This window comes from Strongylocentrotus purpuratus, unplaced genomic scaffold (genome assembly GCF_000002235.5).
Source record: "Strongylocentrotus purpuratus isolate Spur 01 unplaced genomic scaffold, Spur_5.0 spur5_contig_837, whole genome shotgun sequence".
NCBI lineage: Eukaryota > Metazoa > Echinodermata > Echinoidea > Camarodonta > Strongylocentrotidae > Strongylocentrotus > Strongylocentrotus purpuratus.
Window position 1 is genome coordinate 458,686 of NW_022145543.1, and position 23,193 is coordinate 481,878.

Below are 23,193 nucleotides of genomic sequence, written 5' to 3' on the forward strand. Positions count from 1 at the left end.
ATTTCTGCTTGTACATGAATATATGCAATTATAGCACTTTTTTGATGACATGCGCATACTATGTAAACCTTACAGGTATATCCGATTTCGACGAAAATGGTATCAAAATGTGCGTAAGACTTGAGGGGAAAAAGTCATGAAAAGAGAATTCAAAATTTCGAGCGGTTGCGGCGCAATCTCCGAAAATGTCGAGGCGGGGGGGGGGGGGGGCTCCCAGGCCCCCCCCCCCCCCCAGTACAGTAAGGGTTAAAGAAATCTCCGGGTGAAAAGTTATTACACCCCTTTTTTTTTTTACAATTCTCGGGCCGGACTTTGTCGCACGAAAAGTACCCCTTTACCGGACATTTTGGTAACACGCATGGGGTCCGTCCGTTCTCGCGGAGTGGGGGGGGGGGGGGGGGGTATCATCCATCCCCCCTAAAAGTTAATATCTGAACAAAATTTCCAATAACCCCTGTGATTTCCTCAGGAAGGCTTTGCGATCACTCTGCAGCACAAAATAGAACAAATTAAAGTAAAACAAGCAATGCAGTTTATAATTGCCTAAAAAGCAGAAAATGAAGAAGGTGATGATGATGAATAAAAAGTAGAAAAACAAAAGAAGAAGAAGAAGCAGAAGCAAATTAAACTGAAGGTTTTATTAGTGTTATTGTTTCTTCAGTATGTCTCAAACAAATGGTTTTCGGGCATATCTGCTGTCTGGCTTCGTTTCATTTTTGTATTCTCATGTTAGTCACTATAGTCTTCTCTTATTTGTTGTATTTCATTTGTTGACAAACCTGATCAAAACATCAATCTTATCCCTTTTCCCTTCCGTTGTCTTTCGAAGTAGAAACATATCAGTATATTATATAGGCAGTTAGTTACGAAAATCACATACCACAGTTGTCCGTGTTGATCAGACAGGCACCACAAAATATGATGAATAACATGATAACTATACGGTCTAATACGACTGTAAAAACAAACAACCCTTTTCCAAGAATGTCATATATATTATAGTCACGATCCCAAAATATAACGTTTGTTTTATTGAATCACGGTGACAATATGCTCAAGAGATTCCATAATAGTACTCACATGCACGGTCAAATTTGGAAAACAGGAATTCGGTTGACAAGAGGGCTTTCCGGTAATATGATGTAACGTATTCCATGAAAAATCTGCGGTAAATGCATGGATTGTGGTTAAAATGATAAAGGCAAATGTTTTTTTTTAGGATGCCATTTTAAAAACTGAAATAAAATGTCATCGACCGCCTATATTACAAGAATAGTTTAATGCCGGAACGTTAAACGTTGTTTAAAAACATGAGACTATTCCGATCATAAGCCTAAGTCAGAGACGATTATAGTGAAATAAAATCTAGATAATGTAGCATTCTGTTTAATGTATTATTGAATATATTTTATCATACTTGTCATTTCTCCCTTAATTAATTTGTTCGGCTAGAGCTGTCAAAGTGACTTTGTATATAAGTAGATTTCATTGCACGTACTTCCAGGACAATATAATTTATATAAGCCTCTCTTTTCATTAGCAATGCAATCATTTCGACGAATATCAATTATAGCTCTTTCATGTTTTTATGAATTCGTCGGACACAAAAATTGTCATTTTGTTGTAGTTGTAATTTCTGGAATAAGATGTTGTTGTAAGAGATGTTTTGATTTATATCATGGAAACCATACCCCCGACTCAGAATAAGACGCCAATATTTATCAATAAAATTGGTGAGTCTCTCCCCAAATTTGCATTTCTCACGTAATATAAAGTCTATTGAGAGTAAGCAATAAATCAGGATGTGAGGCATATATAGATTGAATGATTTAAAGTTTACTTTCCAAGCGCCTGAAGATAAAGTTGGCTTATTCACGGTAGATACTATAAAAAAAGTAAAGTGTTCGGCAGACCCGCCCCCCCCCCCTCCCACCTCCTCAAAAAATACGAGAACACCTAAATTTGCACTTTTCCATAGAATCTGAATATTCAATGATTATTCTATGATGTGTGGATATCAGTAATTATGTTTATGCTTAGTATTTATTTGGGGATCATTCTCATCAAGCCAATTTTGGCTTTCATGATTCCCCACTTCCTTTTATCTTATGTTGATAATGAACGAACATGTATATACTTTTGATGTTTTTTAAAAGAGAGTGAAATAAATAAATGAAATGAAATGAAATGAAAATTAATCGGGCTTCGTATTGGTAAGCAAAAAATACCACCAAAAACACACCCTCTGTCATACATTCATCGTTAAGAAAAGTTCCATAGGATAGAGCCCCACCTTATCATCCATAAAATAGCATTCGGAAATGTGTATATAATCAACATTATGTATAAACTTGCTTTCATTAGTATATACCAGTTTCTACTGCTTTAGAATCTAAGGGAGATAACTAAACCGGATCTTATATGCCTTTTCAAAGATGTTGATTCAAAATTCATTATTAAATTACTAGTTTGAACATAATTATATTGTGCCTTTGTGATGAAGTAGGCCTATGTGATTGAATGTTCAAGACTGTGAACAATCTGTCATATTTTCTGTATGATTTGATTTTTGAACGATGCCATCACTATCAATTGATGAAATATAGATATATACAGAAAAAGAAGAAACAAGATTCATTAGAAGTCTATTTGAAAGACTATGTTTATTCTCAGTTGAGCAAACAGTCATTGACAAAAATGCTAAGTCAAATAAAATGATTGTTTCATTGAAAAGAAACAAAAATTAAATGTGCTATAAACAAATTATCAGAAACCATATTTTAAACTTGGCAATTATTCCCACAGAATTCTCAAAGAGTAAGAAATAAATGTATATATACAATCTGAAGTCATATATATTTACAATCCTAAGAACCAATTTCAGGAGACATGTATAAAGATTAATATAATTTCCTGTTAGGATGCTGACCTCATAAAAATATGATTTGGAAATATGACAAAAATTGAGAAGATGACAAAATGAGGAAAAAACAAACAAACAAGATTTATGGAGATTCAACCATTTTTGTAGAGCCTCATCATATACGCATAGATGAGATTACTAACATGATTATGAAGCAAGCCGTTTACCAAAATCTTTACAAAAATATGGCTCAAAGTAAACCTGTATTTGTACAATAAAAATATTGGAAAATTGTAGTCTTATTCAAGTCTAAAATCACTCTGAAAGAGATTAACCAGCCAGCACAAATATAATGTTAAGATGCAGTCATTTGTTGAGTAGCACACAAACGTAGCTTGATCTGTCACTTATCAATTCCAAACATCAGTCCATAACATAGTAAAATATTTTTATTATTACTTACTGCGAACTATAAATATCTAAGATTAAAACTGAGCTAAGAGGAAACATATCAAGAAATAGATTAATGGATACATTTCATTTTTGCATCTCTAAAAAATATCTCAGTTCATCTAGCTAGTCTTAAATTGATTAGGTAGCTTAAATCGAATACAATTCTTCAGATACTGAAATTATACACCAAGATATTACCGAATATATACACTGGTAAGATTGAATATCGCATTTAGTACTGGCTATTTCTGATTTGCTACTCTCATTTAATCAAGGTTTATACTGAAAGTAAAAATGATGAATATATCTGAACTTGTTGACCTGACAAAGAATGATTATATCTCACTAATGATATTGTCACAAAATTTTGCACCTTTCGTTATATATACTTGGTCCAAATTATAGCCTTATACATATCATAACAAAATAAATATAACCTGACATTTACAAATGAAGATGAGGCTGCATACTGCTGCCTAGTACATGACCACCTGATTGCCTTAAATAATGTGTAATGTCACATGATGAAAATGAAAACCCTTCAGCCTACAGGTAAGAAAATACAGAATTTGTTCACATGGCCACCTGAATATTTTGACAATGACCTCTTTTTGACATTTTGTATGACTACATTTCCAGCACAAAATAAAACAGCATCTTTGTGCACCACGTAATCTCCAATATATCATGATAGGTCCTATTTCACTATATCATTTAGTTTAATATATAGTTCCAGGAAGAAGGGGAAAAAAACATTTCAAGTAGTGAAAATGATTTCCTTCCTTCTACTTTATGTATACTTTAAATGTATTTATCAGCCTATGAACATTTACGGGTACTCTCACTATCTTGATAAAACAAAACAATAAATTACTTTTCAGTCAAAGCTTGCAACTTATTTCAAATTTGTTTGCATTCGCTGGATACTCCAATCAGGAAGCAAAAATATGCAGACACCATATTGTTATTGCGTGATAGGAGACACATAAACTACAAGGAAATAACATTTAAACTTATTCATCTTCTTTCATAAACATTTTTATGGATTTCAACTTAAAAGTAACTTCCGATTGAAAATCCCCAATTTCTATTTTCAGATAAATATGATACAAATGAAATTTTATGCATCTTTAATATATATTTGTCTGCTTATTTAATTATCACACTAAAACACAACTGAAATGTCAAGTATGATGGACAGGAATTATATATTACTGCTCATGTTTAGGTATCTGTATCGTTCACACTTTGACTTAAAAATGAAATACTAAGATAATTACTAGATATTCCAGGATAATTTGTAGGTCATACAAATGATCTTAGGATATCTAGTAATACATACTTCTAATAGCAATTACAATAATATAATTTTATTATAAATGATCATTACTACTACTACTAATAATAATAATTTTTATTACTAATTATAGTAATTATGATAATATAATTTATATATTAAAATGATGTAATAATAGTACAGTCAAACCTGCTTTAGTGACCACCTGTCTACAAGGACCACATTTTTTGTTTCCCTTGAAAATGGTTTCTCATTGAAACATGTACTAAAGGAACCTGTCTACAATTAAGACCACTTTTTGTGTTTCCCTTGGGCGGTCGCTGTAGACAGGTTCGACTATAATTAGTATTTAATAATTAGTAATCATAATTTTTATTACTAATTATAGTTATTATGATAATATATTTTATATATTAAAATGCTGCCTGTTCTTGAGTATTATCTTCATATTCTGCTCGGATGCTGTCTAGGAAGCTCATCCCTTCTGTGGACATCTTGTTCTGTTGCTCATGGAAAGATTTCTGCCTCGCCTACGCCACGAAAGAAAAGAGAATAAAAGGAGAGATTAATATACATTTCCTCCACTTCCTAATGATCTTGATTTGATTTGATTTGATTATCTATTGCATTCATAGTTTTTTTTATAATGATAATAATAACAAGTACAATCAGCATTTTTCTGACAATGAATCATAAATAAGCAAATATATATACCGTAACACAATTGTTATTTTTCAAAAACAAAATGATAAACTGTCATAAATACTAAATTTCCTCAAACATTATGAAATTATTTGAGGAAGAAGGACTGTCATCGTAAGCAGATTGCTTGATAATACGACAGCTCAATTAAGACAAGTGCTGGTAGGAAGTCTATATTTAATATCTAGAAAGAAATGTTATTTAAACAGCACAGTGGATTTATCAGCATGAAATTGAAAAGTATTTAAACAAAGTAGAATTGAAACATAAATTAGAGTTGAGTTGAGTTGAGTTGAGTTTATTTCATTTATACACGGTAAAGACCCGAAACAGTTCACAGACAGGTCTCTATCAGGGCCGTGTTGATAAATAGCAACAAAATCATGACATATGAACAAAAGTAATATAACACTGACAAATTTACAACCATAACACAGCAATATATAGAAATCTAGAAATATTGCAATCTGTAATACCGCGCATGTTTGAAAGAGGGACAAAGATCACCTCTCCCCTCCCTGAAACAAAAGTAGAGATCACCACTAGTGGCTCAGACTATTGTCAAGACTAAGAGCAGCATCACCAAAACAATATATGTGCAGATTAGAGTACAATGCATCTCTAATATCTCTATCTAAATAAATTTAAAGAAATGTGTCAAGACATGTGACCTGCAGAGCGACACATGTACAATACAACCCCTAAAATACAACCTTTGACCCTATAAAAGATGGAACACTGGGGGCGGCATCACCAAAACTGTAATTAAAGCTGAAAGACTTTGGTAATTAAAACTATATTGCTATGCCTAAAAGACAGACAATTAAAATTAGTTATGAACATCACAATCTGTTGGTATATATAGTAGAAACAAAACGGAGTATAAAAAGATAATAAATATGTTAAGAACATATATATATATATATATGTGTATGTTAAATATTAAATAAGTAAAACTTTAAAACAAAACAAATCAACACATACATGTAAAAGTCACATACTTTCTACTAAATATTGAAGAGCTTGTTTTGAGACAATCTTATACATCATAATTGCTACATTATTTTTTCTATTATTGTTAAGTGTTTTCAACTTTAGTCTTGTTAAATTTTTACCTGATGAGGAAAACCAAGGACCTATTCGTTATTTGTGCTGTTCTATTCTGAATTTGTTGTAATTTGTTTTTCTTTGTACTTCCACATCGGCCTAAAACTACATCACAATAATTTAATTAAGACAATACTAGTAAATTATAAACCAATTTCATTTCATATTCATTTACAATATTTCTTAAAGATTTGAGCATACCGTATATAATCCGTTACTTGCTTCTTTATGAATAGTATTAATATGTTCCTGCCATGAAAACGCTTTCATCTAAAATTACCCAAAGACGTCTACACTTACTAACTTGAGACTAACAAAGAATTATTGATAGTAATGTTTAAATCAGTATCTGTACCTTTATCCAGACGTTCTTTCGTACCGAATAAAATGTATTCCATTTTCTTTATATTCAAATTTTGTTTGTTTTATATCAACCACTTTTTAACATATTTTAGATCTTCATTTATCTTCCTGCTTACCGGTAATTCTATGGTATCATTTGCCGAGCAATGTATTACCATATCATCAGCATACATGCAAACTTTACAGTGACTGAGGCCAAGTGGCAAATCATTCACATGTTATATCAGAAGCAGGGGTCCTAAAATGGATACTTGGGGAATTCCACATTCAGCTGGCAAAAAAAATTGGACATTATATTGTATTTCTTGGTACCACCAACCCACCACTACTCACCCCACACATAGATTTGCATTTAATATCTATATGTTTTTGTATGTGTTATTGTTTAATTTAAAAAAAAACTATTGTATTTTAAAATAGTAATTTTAAGCAGGGGATGATCCCCGATAAACCTCTGTGGTTTTTGATCACCCCCTCTGCAGGTTCATCTTTTGTTGTAATGCTTTTATATTTGATTGTAATTTAAACTGTCTTTTATGAATCTGTGGAAATAAATGAAATTGAAATTGAAATTGAAATACCGTTAACAGATGCAGACTGCACTCGTCAACACATTTATTTGCAGACGGAATGTTTTTGGCAAAGTTTTTGGCAAAGTTTTTGGCAAATGCTGACAAAGTACTCATTTAGTTATTGAGAAATAGTTTAGTTAAGTATATCTCCTTCCTCATTTTTTATACAAGTTATAATACCTGACCATTTCAGAGTTATAATTTATTCAACACTGCCCATGTTCCTTTCATGTCATGACATGAGTTTTCAATTTGATAACGAAAAGTTTCTATTTTACTTTGATTAAATTTTTAACATACATAATTTGTCATCGTTTTATAATCTAACCATTCTTCAGTAACTTTGATTTCTTCGACATTACATTCCTTTTCCTTGCATTCTTTAATATTGTTTCATTTTTATCACTTTCTTTCTCTTCATTTTCTTTCAATGTTTTTTTTTTAATTCGCTTTCTGTTTCATCGCATCTCTGTTACGCATCAAGCTCAGTATATCTGCATTGATCCATGGAAGTCTATCAAGTTTAACTCTTCTTTTTCGAACAAGTGCATGCATTAATTTACAGATTGATCAGGATCACCTGCACTAAGAACATAATTCCAGCTTTCATTCCTGAATTCAGTGCAAATGACTCATTATCTAATTTTACCATTTCAATATCCTTAATCATGAGATTAAACCTGATTTTATAGTTAAGTTGATTGTCATTGATATATAAAAGCACTCCCCCACCTTGTCTATTACGGTCCTTTCTGTACACAGCATAGTCATCAATGCGTATATTTATCATCTGATATTATTTCACATAAACGAGTTTCATTCAATGCAATAACATCAAAGTTATTTTCCGATATAATCACATGTAAATCATCAAAATTAGAGCAAACTAGCAAAATAATCGTATATTTAGATGAGCAAGTCGCAATTATCCACAGTTTCTCTTTATTCTACTATGAGATTTGCGACAATACTAGCCACTCTTTGTTGAGTCACCTTGGTTAGAAGTACTAATCTCATCATTAATATAAGGAATATCAGAAGTGATAAATAAAAGAAACTACATCCTCATCATTGTTATAAGGACAACAAAAAGTGTCTTGTTCATCATGATTTTCCGAGATGAAGTGAATATGATTCAGTTCAAAATCATTAGAGTTGCAAAGAGGTTAATTCATCTTGATAACTGTTAGAGTCAGAGATTGTCAGTTTGTAAGTATGACAGATATGTAGCCTAACCATCTTATCGACTTCATGTTTATTTAATGATGTGTAATTTTCGTTCACACAGACGCTGCATGTTCATCAGCAGAATAATCACTTGCTTGCATGATCCGTGCTATTCATGTCAGCTTCTCAATTACAAGCACTGTATCAGTAACTCGGGAGAGAGATAACTATGAGCCGAGAGAGCTGCGGGTTAGGCTCACTCATCATGGCCATTAAATTAATAATTATTTTCTGCACAGAACTTGGCCTTATGACCAAAGTTCTGACAATTATGACATTGAAGCATGCCGTCGTGCCAACATTCACTCCTGTCGTGGTTTTTTTCTCCACAGTTGAAGCATCCTGAATACCGGTAGTCCCTTGTTGGGGGTTGATATCGGTCCGATTGTGACTCCACTGTGTTAGAATCTATCGTCAAAGGATTCTGACACAAACAAAGAGGAAACTTTATCTACCATCGCCATTCCCTAGTGAAAATATTCCTATCATTCCACATCATAATGATCTGCACTAGTGAGGAATTCACGGCTCACATTCTAACAGAATACATTAGATGTACAGAGTTGTAAAGGATATTCATTTATTTCCTAATTCTGAAGTTTTTAACTGGATACAAATCAATTCCAAAGGGTTCCACATAAACCTTTAGTGAAGCTGCATGTATATCAGTATCAAGTAATTTCTTGGCTTTTCCTAAATGGATTAAAATCAGTTGCATAGAAAACCTGGGATCAAATTTGTATCAAATGAAGGTGTAAGTCATATCATGTATTTCCTTTTTACTATTCTGACAAGTTTCTCAATGATTAAGGACCAATTTTAAGGAATGAGTTACCACCTAATATTAAAGCAAGCTCAACTTTAAATACATTTAAAAAGAGATACAAACAATTACGTTTTATGTGAATAGCATGTTATTAGTTTTATATTATATGCAATCAGGTGTTAGATGTTAGGTGTTAGCTGTAAGGTGTTAAGTGTTATAGGGTAAAAAACAAAAGACTTTACTGTTCTTTCTTGTCAGTTTCCTAATTCGTATATATCATTGTGTTTTGTGTTTCTCTTTTGTTATGTTATTTGTATGTTCTTTACTTATCTGTAAATATCAATGTTATAATTATATATGTTTTTATATGATGAATGGAATGAAATGAAATGAAATGAAATGAAATGAATAACATAGAGAACAGGGATCTGCTTACCATAAGAGCTTGCTTTTCATTTTGTTTGGGGGTAACTGGTCTGTCGGTATCTGGTATCTGGAATTGAAAAAAAATTGAAACAGAAATTGAATAAAGCTTGAGATATTTCTTTTTGCATTTGAAATCGATTATCTTGTCGAGTGAAATATCTACTGAAAGTGATCACATTAAAAAGATATAAAAAATCTTTGTAGCCTTCCTACTTTATGTATGCAATTCATTTTCAAATGTAACTTAGTTTAATGCCATTTGTATTGTCATATATTTTCCATTTTTATGGAAGTGAAAAATAAACAAACTTGTAAAACAGAAACAAAACATTACCATTAAAAGCATGATCAAGCGCTACACTGCTTACATTACAATGGTGAGTTATTTCCCATGTTCTTAAGTAGCAGTGATCCTATTCATGTTTTTCTGCAGTTAATCACTTTTTAGTCAATATTCTTTCCAGATTCTTTAGAAAATGTTCACATTTTGACTGATCTTACCTCTTCTGATTGTCCAGCATTATTCACGTCTTGACTAGAAGATCTGGTTGGGGACCTGTAGTTTGTAATGAAACAAAATAAAGCTTTTATTTAGTAAAATATAGAAACAAGAGGCTAGAGTCCAATATAAAACTGTGTACGCTTTAAAGCATTTTTCAAAATTACACAAAGCTGGTATGCAGGATGCAGATATCACAGGTCAACATTATACTGTATTTGCATGTACTAATCAATGAATCTCCTCAAATATTTGTTTCTATCTTTTAAATCTCTTCTATCTATGAACAGAGACTGTCAAAGATTCTTACGGTGTTCTGCTTCTCAAGGTATTCCAAGATATGAGGCTATACTTACTGGCTTCTGAGTTGAGAGAGTGAGCTGTCTTCACTCTTGAGGTCCTTTCTACAGGACTTGAGGAACTTCTCCACCTCGGTCTGCTGGTAGTCTGAGGCCAGGTCCAGGGCTGACCGACCCATGATGTCTTCACAATCCTCACAGGCTTTGTTCGCTACCAACCACCTGCAGGAATCGATGTGACCACTGGAAAGACACACACACACACACACAAAAAAAAAACGATATTTAAGAATTCTTGTCATGCAAATGAAACCGGTCTCAAACATATGACACATCAGCTAAGAAATGAATATGAGGAGAGAATTAATTACGTATGGATCGAAAAAAAGGAAAGAAAAGAGTATCACAGTAAAAATTTAACTTTATGAATTGAGACTCTGACGTCAGCTTTCATTGCTGGTTTAAGAACTGACATACAAACATATAGTCTAAGAATAGGAGGTACGGTGAAAAAAAAAATGTGCATACTATCTAACCTCCCTGGTATTCCATAGAATTCCTCCCATAATATCACTGTGAGAGCACAACGCTAATTTGATCAGAGTAAATTCCAATATCATTAATACATATCTCCCATTTATGTTCTCAAATCTTATAAGGATCTATATTCTAACAACATATCAATGATGCCACATGCCATTTGAAAAAAAATCATTAAACTTCTGATGACTTATTCACAACATCTGTACAATATTTGGAAAGGATGTTAGAATTTTAAAATATTAATTAGATAAAAATTCATCCTTACCTCATAGCAGCTAGGTGGAGAGGTGTCTGCTGATCCACCGTCTTGCAGTTGACGTCCACCCCCATAGCGGCCAGTACCATCATTATGTTTACATGGCCATTCATGGCAGCCTGGTGCATTCCGTTGTAGCCTGTAGGGGTGAGCATGTTGACGTTGACGTCACTGACGATCAGCCACTTGACGATGTCCGCATTGCCGGAGCCAGCCGCACAGTGGAGTGGTGTCCAACCCCTTTCATCAGGAGTACTGAAAGCAAGAAAAGACAAATAATGTTACTAAAATTCAGATTTTTCATCAAAATAAGTGACAAATAGAAGAGATGTCAATACTTTTTTATCATTGAAATTAAGAAGCAAACTCTTCATCAATCTCCAAAACCGAATAAATAATGGTTTAGATGTTTTAGGAAAACATAACACTAATATAATTGTAATTTCAAAACATGAGAACATAGAACAGAAAATGAAAAATTCTGACTCAAAAAGTACATAAACTTTTGAAGCAGTTTGAAGTTGATTGTGTGACAATGGAATGTCAAAAATATTAATGATTTTGTTTGAAGGGACTCTGTACTACTACAATATCAATGTACAATTTAATCCAGGAAAACATTACATGTCACAGAGACTTCAAAACTCTTTGCAGTTAATAAATGAATTTTTGTTTTGCTATTTGTTTTTAAAATCTTAGACTTACTCCTTTAGTTCTGGTTTGAGTGTGATAAGAGCCTTTATTCTGTCGAGGTCTCCTTTCTTGCAGCAATCATGGATAGATGGACCAGACATCAACCTCTCCTCTTCTTGCCTCTTCCTTTCTTCTTCCTCTTCTTCTTGCTCTTTTCTTTTTCTGTCTGCCTCTTCCTTTGCCTTGATGCCAGCCTGCAAAACAAAGTGTGATGATGAAATTGGTTATAACAATCCATACTGTAGCATTAATACAGAATACATAGATTTTATTCAAACAATGAAAAACGATTTATTAGCACAATACCATAATAAGTGTCATTTTTTTGTACAGACAACACATTGCTGTTTTCAACTGTGTAATTGTTTTCTCATCAATCCTCCAGCCTTCATGTATCATTATACTATCTGCAATTTTCTTGCAAAACCAATGAAGTCAGGGTGACTAATCTCTTCAATAAGTTGAATTTCTACTGTGATGACATATAAATAATTGTCAGGCTAGGAAGTACATATTTGGATCAAAGAAAGAGTATTGGCCATCCAATTGAGATGTTAGTTCATAGCTAACATGCATAATGTGCTGACAGGTAGAAGGGTGTGAACTTAAAGGGAGTCACTTGTCAGTTTCAAAGGCCATAATTCGCTGACACCAGACTTGGTAGATAAAAATCATTAACGTGTGTACAGGTATTAGGTCTGCACACAGCGAACTCGTAGGCCAATCAAGAAATACCCCCTCATCTATTGGAGATCTCGGGGTGAGGGAAAAGTGAGATAATGACTTTACCATGTGGGGAAATGGGTGGAAAATGCAGTACATTACATAAGGCCTGCTGGTTATTAAACTGAAGGCTACTTCTGGTGATTGAAAGCACCTCTTATTGGGTAAACACCTGAACGGTGTTGAATTCCCCATGAGAGCTAACTACTGAGTGTCTTTAACATTAAGAATATGATTTATTGCCCTTCAGGTTCTAAGCAGATAATATATCCCCTCTTACCAGGTATCCACTCATGAAGACATCAGTCCCTTTCTTCTCATCACTGGAGGATGGAGGATGAGGCGAAGGATGCCTGGAGTTGATGGGTGTTGACTGCTTGGGTCTTGATATCGATGCATCTCTTACTTCTGTCGGTAATGGCTCTGAATGCTGGGGCTCTTCCATCTTCCCACCCCTGAAGAAACCCCTGCTGGTACCATTCCCCTCATTGTCACTGTGCCCATCACCCTTCCCTCCCTTTCTCCTGCTACTGCGATCACCACCCTCCGTTTCACTCCCGCTACTGCTTCCACTATCGCTACTACTACTACCACTCCCGCTGCTGTCTGTATGATCTGTTGTGCGATCTCCACCACTTCTCTCTGTATCACTGACATCAGAGTCACTTTCCGTTTCAGTGGCAGTTGTCGTTGAAGCGGCACGTCTCCTGCGGTGCCTTCTCCTGCGCCCTGATCTAACCGAAGAACCACCATCTGTCTCTGTAATCTGGCTCAAGTGAGGATCAGTGTTGGTATAGACGCTGCTGTCATCACTGCGTTCAACAAAGTCTGTGCCTTCGCTGTCTGATCCACTGGATGAAACATCTATATGAAGGTAAAACAGAGATCATTCACATTAATTTTGGAAAGTGACATATCAGTTCTGAAATGAGGAACAAGGGAAAATATTGAGAAACCATCGAAAGTTTTCAAGTATAAATTAATTTTTTTTTTAAATAGATCAATCAGCGGGTAAAAAATACCATTTAAATAATCACTACTAATCATATGATTGAAAAGAAAAAAATAAATACCATAAAGAAATAAATGTTTTAAATAGGTTGGGGATCTTAATTGTATTAATCTTCCAGTAAAATCTAGAGACCTATCTCTTGCACCCATTTCACAATGACATGATATTGAAATAATTGTTGTTTATACAAAATGAGTGGCACCGGTGGGATATCTACATAGTATATAATTTATATGAAATGTTCATTACTTGAACTACTCCACAGTGTTAATGAAATTAATTATGATATACAAATATTTACATGAATATATAATCAGTCAAACCTGCTTTAGTAACCACCTGTCTACAAGGACCACAATTTTTGTTTCCTTGAAAATGGTTTCTCATTGAAACATGTACTAAAGGAACCTGTCTGCAAAGGCCACCTGTCTACAAAGACCACTTTTTTGTGTTTCCCTTGGGCGGTCGCTGTAGACAGGTTTGACTGTATATGTTATATTATTAAGGTAAAGAAACGCTATGCTGAATCAGCGAAGTATACTCTAGTCATCATTTAAGACGAACATAGGGTCAAACTTTTACATACAGACGACATAAGAAAAAATGAAAAACAGCCAGATGGACTTGATATACAGGTTTCCTTTAGTAAATGTTTCAATGAGAAAACTGCTCAAGGGAAGTACAGAATGAGGTCTCTACAAAAAGGTGGTGTTTCTATACCAGTAGTTGCTCCAGAAAGTTTGACTGTAAAACACTTCTTTGCCTTACCCATGATGATGTTAGTAACCGGTAGAGTTCTGACCGTCCTGCCGTCTTCATCCTGAGCCGAGAGCCACCTCTCAACCACAAACTCATAGCTGATATCATCACCATACTCCCTGATCATCAGCTTATCCAAGAACCAACCACATCCTGTTGAAAAGCCACATAAAAACATTAGCACAAATATTATGTTACAGAGCTCACTTGCGGTCATTATATTATGCAAAATATAAACAATATAGAAGGCTGTGACTTCGCAAGCCTTCATTTATGTGTCAATATGAGACCGCTTGCAATCTCTCTCTCTATCTTCTCTTAATCTACACCCCTTCTCTTTTCTTTTGAACATTGAACATCTCAAATGAAATATACATTAAACTTAAATCTTTTTCTATTTTGAGTAAACATCGAAGTATCTTTCTTTTATTGTTGTTATCATCTTCATTAACAAGCTCAATTGAAAACTCCTCATAAAAGAAAAGGTGATAACGTAAAAATCACACAAAAGTTAATTATCAGTAAATTTTTTAAGCATAAATTAAAGTGTTTGCATATTATCTGTACAAATTATACTACTGATAACACTTACCCAATTCTTTCCTGTCATGACCAATGGTTATGCACTCCAACTTGCCTACGTAGAAGGATTCTACTTTAAAGACATCAATCTGAAAACAAAAATACACAATAAACCGTCATAAAGTAGATTATAATGAATTAATTTCATTTTGAAAAGCAAAATGACAAATGCTTCTCTGCAGGCTGATACATAAAATTGGTGAATAGATTAAGAGGTGCTGTGGTTTTGTGGATATGTCATCAGAATGTGGTCCACATGGCTTCCTCCTTTGGCAATTCATCAATCTACAATTACAACTCTCCACTGAGGTGTTAAATGGGTATTGGTAGGAAGGAATTCCTTGAATGCTGTAAGCGTTTAAAACAGCAGTCTAGCAGAGCCTGGTAAAAATTGAAGCACCTCGAGAACCTTATGTGGTGGATATGTGTGTTATAAAAATATCAAATATTCTTATTGCTTAGAAGTGGGTAGCATTAAACTTGAGACTACTCACCTGTCCTTTTTGGAACTTCATCTTCTTCCCATCCTTGGTTTCCTTTGATTGCTTCAGTTTGATCTTTCCTGTGTTGCCCTTCTCTCCGTAAAGTATAATATGCACATCAGCTCTCGTGCTTGCACCTAATCTGTTACCAGTGTGGATCGCCATTTCATATACAGTCCTCTTTCCTGATTTCAGTCGCGGACCATGTCGCAAGTGATCGTAATCGTCCAATTCCTCCTCTTCCTCCTCTGAAGGAGAAGGGGTGGGGTCAGGGGTTATCTGGGTTGAGATTTCAAGAGGGGCAGCATCTGTCTGTGTGCTGATTGCCTCGGGTATTGTCTGCGTGCTCATCTCGGGGAGGGTCTGTGTGGACATGGCGGGCCCCGAGGAGGGGGTCTGCGTGCTGATCTCAGGGCAGGGGGTGATTGTTTGAGTTGAAATCTCTGGAGGTGGGGGCAGCGTCTGCGTACTCATTTCTGGAGGAGGGGGGATCGTCTGCGTGCCTGATGTTATAGGAGGGGGATCGGTCTGCATCGAGATCTCCGATTGCCATGGGTCGGTTAGTGCTTCGACGGTGTTCGCACGCCGCGTCTGCGTTTCTTGAGTGTTTTCACGTTCTACTGTCTGCATGGCTGTTTCTACACCGGTCTGTGTGGTGCTGTCGTAACTGACTAAAGCCAAGTCGTTCTGCAGGATCGTTGGTTCTTGGTAGATGCTGTCATCATCTTGCTCCTCTTCCTCCTCCATATCATCATCATACAACTGCATAGCTCCTCCAGCCATATCAACTTTGGACATCTGAATGCTGCAAGATGAAATATTTACTTCACATTAATTCATTGCAGATTACTGGTTTCAAAATAATGCATATTTCTGATGGGTCTTATCTGATTAATTTCTGGCTTAGTATTAAAAATGTGAAAAAGGTGAGAGACTGTCATAATGTACCCAAGTAACTTCAAATGACAAAGGCTGATCTTAAGCCAGGTTTGAACATTACAGATAAACCTAATCAACATGATACTGACATATTAATTAACAGGACTTTCTTTCTAACATTGTCATCATCAATGGCATATTCTTTCAACCATCTAATGATAAAGTTCAAGACTACCATCAAAGCTGCATTTCCTAAATAAAACAGTACAAATTCAAGCATCAAGAACGTAGAGAATATATTTAGCAAGATGACATACTTGAGCCATTCAGGGGTCTGTGAAGTACCACTCCTAACTGGAACCAGCATACTGGTTGGGCCATCTTCTGAGATATCGTCTTCAGTCTCTGACTCAGAGGCCTCGTAATGGTTAGGGGGCGGGGTAGGCCTGATACGGATCCTCTGCCCGTACTGGTCATACCTGTCATAAATGAAAAACAATAATCCCTTATTGATTTAAAGTTAGAAAAGTGATAGTCATACTGTTTGTTCTCTCAGTTTTGCGACTGTATGACATGGTAGTAATCATCTTCCAATGCCACTCATGTATCAATTATAAAACTATTTCACAGAGCATTAACTCATAGGATACTGAAATGTGAATTATAGAACATAACTCCTTCATTTAATCTTTTCACACTCTGTATACTTTTAAGGTGTTATTTGCATAAGAATTAACATTAGAATTCTCTTTTGTCAAGATTTTCTGCATAGGGAGTAATGACATTGTTACAATAGGACACATATATTTTGTTTCCACACAAAGCCTAGTTTAAGAACTACTTTACTAGTCAGTTGTAGGCCTATACATACATCAAGAAGATGGAAGTACAGACAACCTTTTCTAGTAATTAACATAGGGCAAGACTGGAACCCTGACACTGACCCATATCGCTTTGTGCTGGGATTGTAAACAGCAGATTTGGGTCTCATTCCTCTTGAGGTCTTGGGCCTGCTCTCATCCATGCCCATGGCAGACTTGGGCCTCATGCCATAGGTAGACCTGGGCCTATCAGGCCTCCTGGGTGGATACGTGGCAGAGGACTCGATGATTGGTAGACTACCCCCGGGTCCCATCTGTTGTGTAGCATAGACCTAATAAATAAACAAACCAATTACAAATTTATTTATTTTTAGTCACAAATGTTTAAAGCCACAATAGAGCAGACCAAATGAATGACAATGTTTTCTCTTACCAAAATGGTATTCAAACAAGTAAAATAGGTAATTATAACATCTTTTCTTCTAAATTCATTTCATAAAGATACTTTACAAAGCAAGAAAGCATGAGTAAACTTCAAATATTAACGCACTAAATATAGAAAACATTCAGATTATCATTCTAAACATAATACAAATGCAAATACTATACTATTTAAAAAAAGACTCACCCTTGCTGAATACTTCTTGTTCTTTTTGCCATTCTCAATCGGGATTGTTTCCTAAAAAGAAGAAAAATAGGTAACCAATGCTGAAAAGATGTTTTTTCACAAATAATTCCTTCTTTTTGTACCTAGACAGTACAATATAAAGCAATGTGAAGAAATGAACAGATACTTAGAGGAAGAAATTGCAAAAAGAATTACAGGAAATGCTATAGACTAGAACCATGTAACTCATGCTCCTGCTGATTGTGTTAACACATTCAGGAGATTTTATGAACTATTCAAATTGGATGAAAATATAATTGTTGAAAATAATTTGAAAAACAATATTCTATCCCTTCAATTCATCATTTTCATATAACTCTCTACAGATCTTCATGAAATAAAAAAAAATAAATGAATATCCAAAGGGTTACGGGAATTCTTTCAAACTTACCGATGCAACAAGGAGTTTGGTAGCAGTGTTGACCAATCTCTCTGTCTCTCCTTTGGAAAGGTAAGGGCCATGTTTTGACCTCAACATAAGAGGGCCGCCTCGGAAGTTACCTCGCCTCTTCTTAGGAGCAGAAGCCTTGGGTCTGACGATTGTAGAATACGCATTCTGTAAGGACAACAAAAATAAAAGAAATATTTGATATAAGATTAATCATGCAGGGATATAGATTTAACAAAAAAAAATAGCATTACCTTCTCCGTAGGTCAAAACCTCTCATTTAAAAGTAGACAATGTTTTCCCCAGACATTGAAAATGGAAGATGCACATATAAATATGGCTTGCTTCTTTCTTCCGGTATATATCTCTGCAAAGACATAAACTCCAAATTTGTCCAAAATAACTTGTATCATCTGAACAATTCATTCATTCATTACTATTAGAGAATTACATTCAAAATATTATTGATAGTCTACAAAGCTCTAAATGGTCAAACGCCTAGTTACGTTACTGAATTGTTGCATATCAAGTCTCAAACTCATGGTCGTAACCTTCGTAGTACACAAGACACATTTATGTTGCAAATACCCCCATATAAAACCAAAGTAACTCTGGGGGATCGGTCATTTCTCTGTGCTGCCCCTAGATTATGGAATAAATGACCACTAGAAATAAGGAAAGCCCCATCACTAGACAATTTTAAATCAAAACTGAAAACTCACTTGTTCATATAGTATGTATAGCACAGCATTTACAAGCTCTTGCAGCGCAATAGAATATATCCACATAGTTATTGCGCTTTACAAATGAATATTATTATTATTATTATTTTATTAGTATAGACACTTTTTCTCAGAAAAAAATGATAAAAAAAAGATTTTAAATAAAATCACAATCCTGTTATATATTTTATAATCTAATTACTTTTGAGAAGGTGACAACATTTGTAGTCCTCATTAATTTTCAATTATGGGACAGAACTTATTCAAATGTATGCAAAATTATGTACATGATATATTACAATATATTACAAAATAAAACCCCCAAAAATCACTTCTGCAGTTTTACTCTGCAGTATAAGTGGACAATACATTTTTAAAGACTAGTTGCAACTCACTGCAGTACCCATTGAAGCACGGTTAACTACAGCACACATCTATCTTCCCTGAAAGGGAAGCACTATAAATACAATCACTCTGTCTCCGAAACATCTCATCCTGGTCTTGTATTATGTAACACTTCACTACACCTGCAATTTGCATTCTCTAAAGAAGCACAGAACCATTACCAGTATTTTGCATCTTACGTCACAGTCCATATAATTCAATCATTATGCATTTAATTTGCTTCTTACAAAGCCATCCAATTTTATCTGGCAAACAAAATGTTTAGGGCTAAGCTTTCAGCTTAAAGTAAAAGCAGATTGTGGTTATTTTTATATATTATCATTTCCGTTATAAAAGGTGCAATTATATGGTGTCATATTTGATAGGCCTGTACAATTAAAAGACACATAAACATGGATGAGTGTTTAGGCTATCAAATTGTCATACTCAAAGAAAATTTCATGTCTGCTGTATCAAACTCAGATGAAAGAAGTTTATGCACTCTAAACTTTGACACACCAGCAAATTATGATAAATATACATGTAATGGAAGATTTACGCCTATAATCAAAATATCCTCAAACATGTATCTTCCATCCTTCTAACACATATCTTAAAGAGTTCTCACTGATTAACAAATTATGAACTGTATATATCAAAACACAGTTTAATAAAATAAGTACCGGTAGTAGGCATCAAACCATTTTAACGACACATTTCTATTTTCAAAGAAAGTACTTACCGTGTACTGTGTTTTATTCATGTATTTGTCCACATCACGTCTGCAAATAAAATAGAAAAATCATAAATCAATACACTATTTTTCAGAAAGAGAGAAAGGGGCCATATTGCACAGGATTTTCATGGTCACTCACTTTTATACGCATATTATACTTTTGGTCTTGCCATACATGTATGTACTCCAATTTTAATGAAAATCCTAAGTTTCCTTTTATACACAAGCTCAAATTTGCCCAACAAAAGTGTTTGTTTTTTTAGAAAAGAATGTATATGTGTAGCCGTTGGTATTTATCACAAGGCATATACATGTATATAATACAGTATATTCAAACATTATAGGGATAGTGTGCATATTGACTTATACTCTCAACACAAACATTACATCATCAACTGCGTTTTTAGTGCTCTACATTTATGAACTATGAGTTGGAACGACTGACTTTTCATTTCACATTGAGTGCTCTACATTTCCAAAGAAGAGCAGATCAATTATGTTGTTCTTGTATGCACTTTGTTTCAATCTGTAAACAAATGTTCAATTCATCCTAATGGTTGCGAGACAGATTTTCAAAATACCTATACCGTTAGATAGATAACTGTACTGTATCATGCAATGTACAGAATGATATGTGTCTCGGATATATAAACGCTGAGAAGTTGATTTCACATTGCGTGCTCTACATAATGTTAACATGGATCAAATGAACTGTGTATGTCTTAGAAGGTGTGTTCACATTACCTGACTTTATCCTCAGTGGCCATTGCACTAGATTTTGGTCTCATCTGGGTCATGTGTTTCTTGACCTCTGGGCTCTTAAAGTAGTGCTTCAAAGATCGATCATGAAGACCATCATAGAGGAGGGTGGGCCGCTGCAAAGACAGAAGATATACAGATACACGTATTACTTTTAACATCCATTACATAGGAGTTTGCATTCTGTAAAAATGTTTGATTATACAATTACTGGTACAAATACACATATATTTATATATATAATGAAAGCTTATCAAGATCTTTATTAACAAGAGAGAAATTTCTCTGTATGCAAATAACTAAATGATGATGTCTGAAAAAATATAATCATTACAACAACTGTCAAAAGAACTTGTAGAATGAACAATTTTATACAGTAGAAATCTCATTCGAGGAAAAATATTAAGTCAACCCATTTTGTAAAGTCCCATATCATCCATTGATAAATGTTCTGGTTTTTCATTTTGTTGACTACAAATATAATAATAATAATAATAATAATAATAAAGATTATGACAAATTATAACAGTGATTACAATATCTGAAGAAGTGGTTAATGCCCCATCAATAAATGCCTTCAACTCGATACCTATTGGAAAAAAAATCACCTTCAGTATATGACCCTGAAGTATAACTAGAAGAAGAATGCAGATTCCTCGACACACACACCTCGACACATAACCACAACAAACTGAAGTATTGATGTAAAGGAACTCAATCGATTGATGAACAGACGCTGTCGTACCAACATCGATGGATTAAAGTTAAGTTAAGTACATACAATAATGATAATAACAATAATAAAAATGATAATACTCTGAGTCAGAATCTTACCGGTTTAAGAGTTGGGTAATGCCTCTGTGGTTTATCTGGTCCTGAGAGATCAAAGGCATCCTCCAGACGTTTTACCTCCATGTAATATTTTCTGAAAAACAAAGCAAAACAACAATAATAAAAGAAATTATATCAACACCATGAGAATGAAGTAAAAATATCCATGTACATCTTTCTAGTAAAATATGATGAACAAAAATTGTGATAGGCCTTCAATTTTCGTAGACATAGACCTATCATAGGGACATATTAAGTGACCCCTGGGATATAATATAATAATAAGGTATGTCACAGCTTGTAGAACAAAAAGTATATCTGCCCCTCCCCCAAAAAAATAAATATGTGTATTAAGAATGTATATTGGGAACAGTCAATTGAATATTGCAAAATAAATTGACAGCAAACTAATTATTTAAGTAATGAAAACAAAACTGTCAATATATAATGAATCAATCAAAATTGTTGACCACTGAAGAGATGCATGCTAGGTGAATTATAACTTAAATTTCTACATATCTGATTAATTCATTATGATTTAGACTAGGTCAGATTCTTCAATAAAAAGAAGATCTAATATTCAATTTCGACTCTAGCTGGTATTAACATTTTGTTAAAGTCAAAATAGCATTTAATAGCAATCTGTCTCAGCATTTGAACAAAACCTCCTTCCAATTCCATTCACTGATGCGGTTTCAAAGATCTTGCAGCAAAATTGCTCAAAGTCAAATTCAATAAATATACTTCATAGCAAGTAGTCCATGATAAACGTTATAGAACACCTGACACCTGTCATTTAATGTATCAGTGTAGAATCAACATAATTATATTTATGTGTGTCAAGCTCAAATATTATAATTTACAGACAGACATGCACTGCACTGATGCAGTTGGATATATCAAAACATTTATTAAGGATGATCGAATCCGTAACGTACCAATCTCAAGTCTATATTCTAAGTCAGACTAAAATATATTTACTTACAATTTCTTCGCAGTGCTCTTGATAACATCCTGCGACGACATCTTGAGGTCTAGTCCAAGCAATTATCACCAAAATGCTAATATGTCCAAGAAATCAAGGTGCAAATATCGTCTTGGATACAGCCCGGTAGATAATTGATTAATTGCAAGCTAGCGTCTCTGCACGTTGAGCTATATTGATAAAATTACAATGAGGCTGCACGCGAAAAAATACACCTGTCAATCGATGCGATGTGTACGGTCGTACACAACCTTTGGTAGCTAGGGAGACGCCTCACCCTTGGTAAATATTGCTATTCGTCCGACAGTCTTAAAAAGTCTGTATTTCAAGTCAGATATTAGCAATGACATGGGACAGATATCCCCGAAATTAATATCAATTCTGAAGTAAAAGACAG

At 34.3% G+C, this 23,193-nt stretch overlaps 1 protein-coding gene across 2 annotated transcripts; it reads right to left on the reverse strand.

The window, feature by feature from the left end:
* Nucleotides 1-4,850: 4,850 nt before the first annotated feature.
* Nucleotides 4,851-23,028, reverse strand: LOC577398. Of its 2 annotated transcripts, none has more exons than XM_030986237.1 (18): nt 22,797-23,026; nt 21,815-21,905; nt 20,966-21,096; nt 20,228-20,267; nt 18,383-18,547; nt 17,953-18,003; nt 17,448-17,656; nt 16,821-16,982; nt 15,637-16,429; nt 15,153-15,231; nt 14,570-14,713; nt 13,070-13,653; nt 12,079-12,260; nt 11,383-11,628; nt 10,632-10,817; nt 10,278-10,332; nt 9,787-9,843; nt 4,851-5,143 (listed from the first exon to the last, which is right to left on the reverse strand). In XM_030986237.1, the coding sequence occupies exons 1-18, from the start codon at nt 22,835-22,837 to the stop codon at nt 5,027-5,029; spliced, it is 3,333 nt and encodes a 1,110-aa protein (XP_030842097.1). In that variant the 5' UTR covers nt 22,838-23,026; the 3' UTR covers nt 4,851-5,026. The 2 variants fall into 2 exon arrangements, with proteins under 2 accessions (XP_030842097.1, XP_030842092.1); XM_030986232.1 differs by lacking the exon at nt 4,851-5,143 and adding an exon at nt 6,279-9,008 and having other exon boundaries at nt 22,797-23,028.
* Nucleotides 23,029-23,193: the final 165 nt, after the last annotated feature.

Excerpts from the sequence above, each read along its gene's own strand:
- LOC577398 (XM_030986232.1), bottom strand. The coding sequence starts at position 22,837 with ATGTCGTCGCAGGATGTTATCAAGAGCACTGCGAAGAAATT. Across the intron at positions 21,906-22,796 it reads AAGAGCACTGCGAAGAAATT|AAAATATTACATGGAGGTAA; the intron begins GTAAGTAAATAT and ends TTTGTTTTTCAG. Across the intron at positions 10,818-11,382 it reads CTCCACCTAGCTGCTATGAG|TGGTCACATCGATTCCTGCA; the intron begins GTAAGGATGAAT and ends GTGTCTTTCCAG.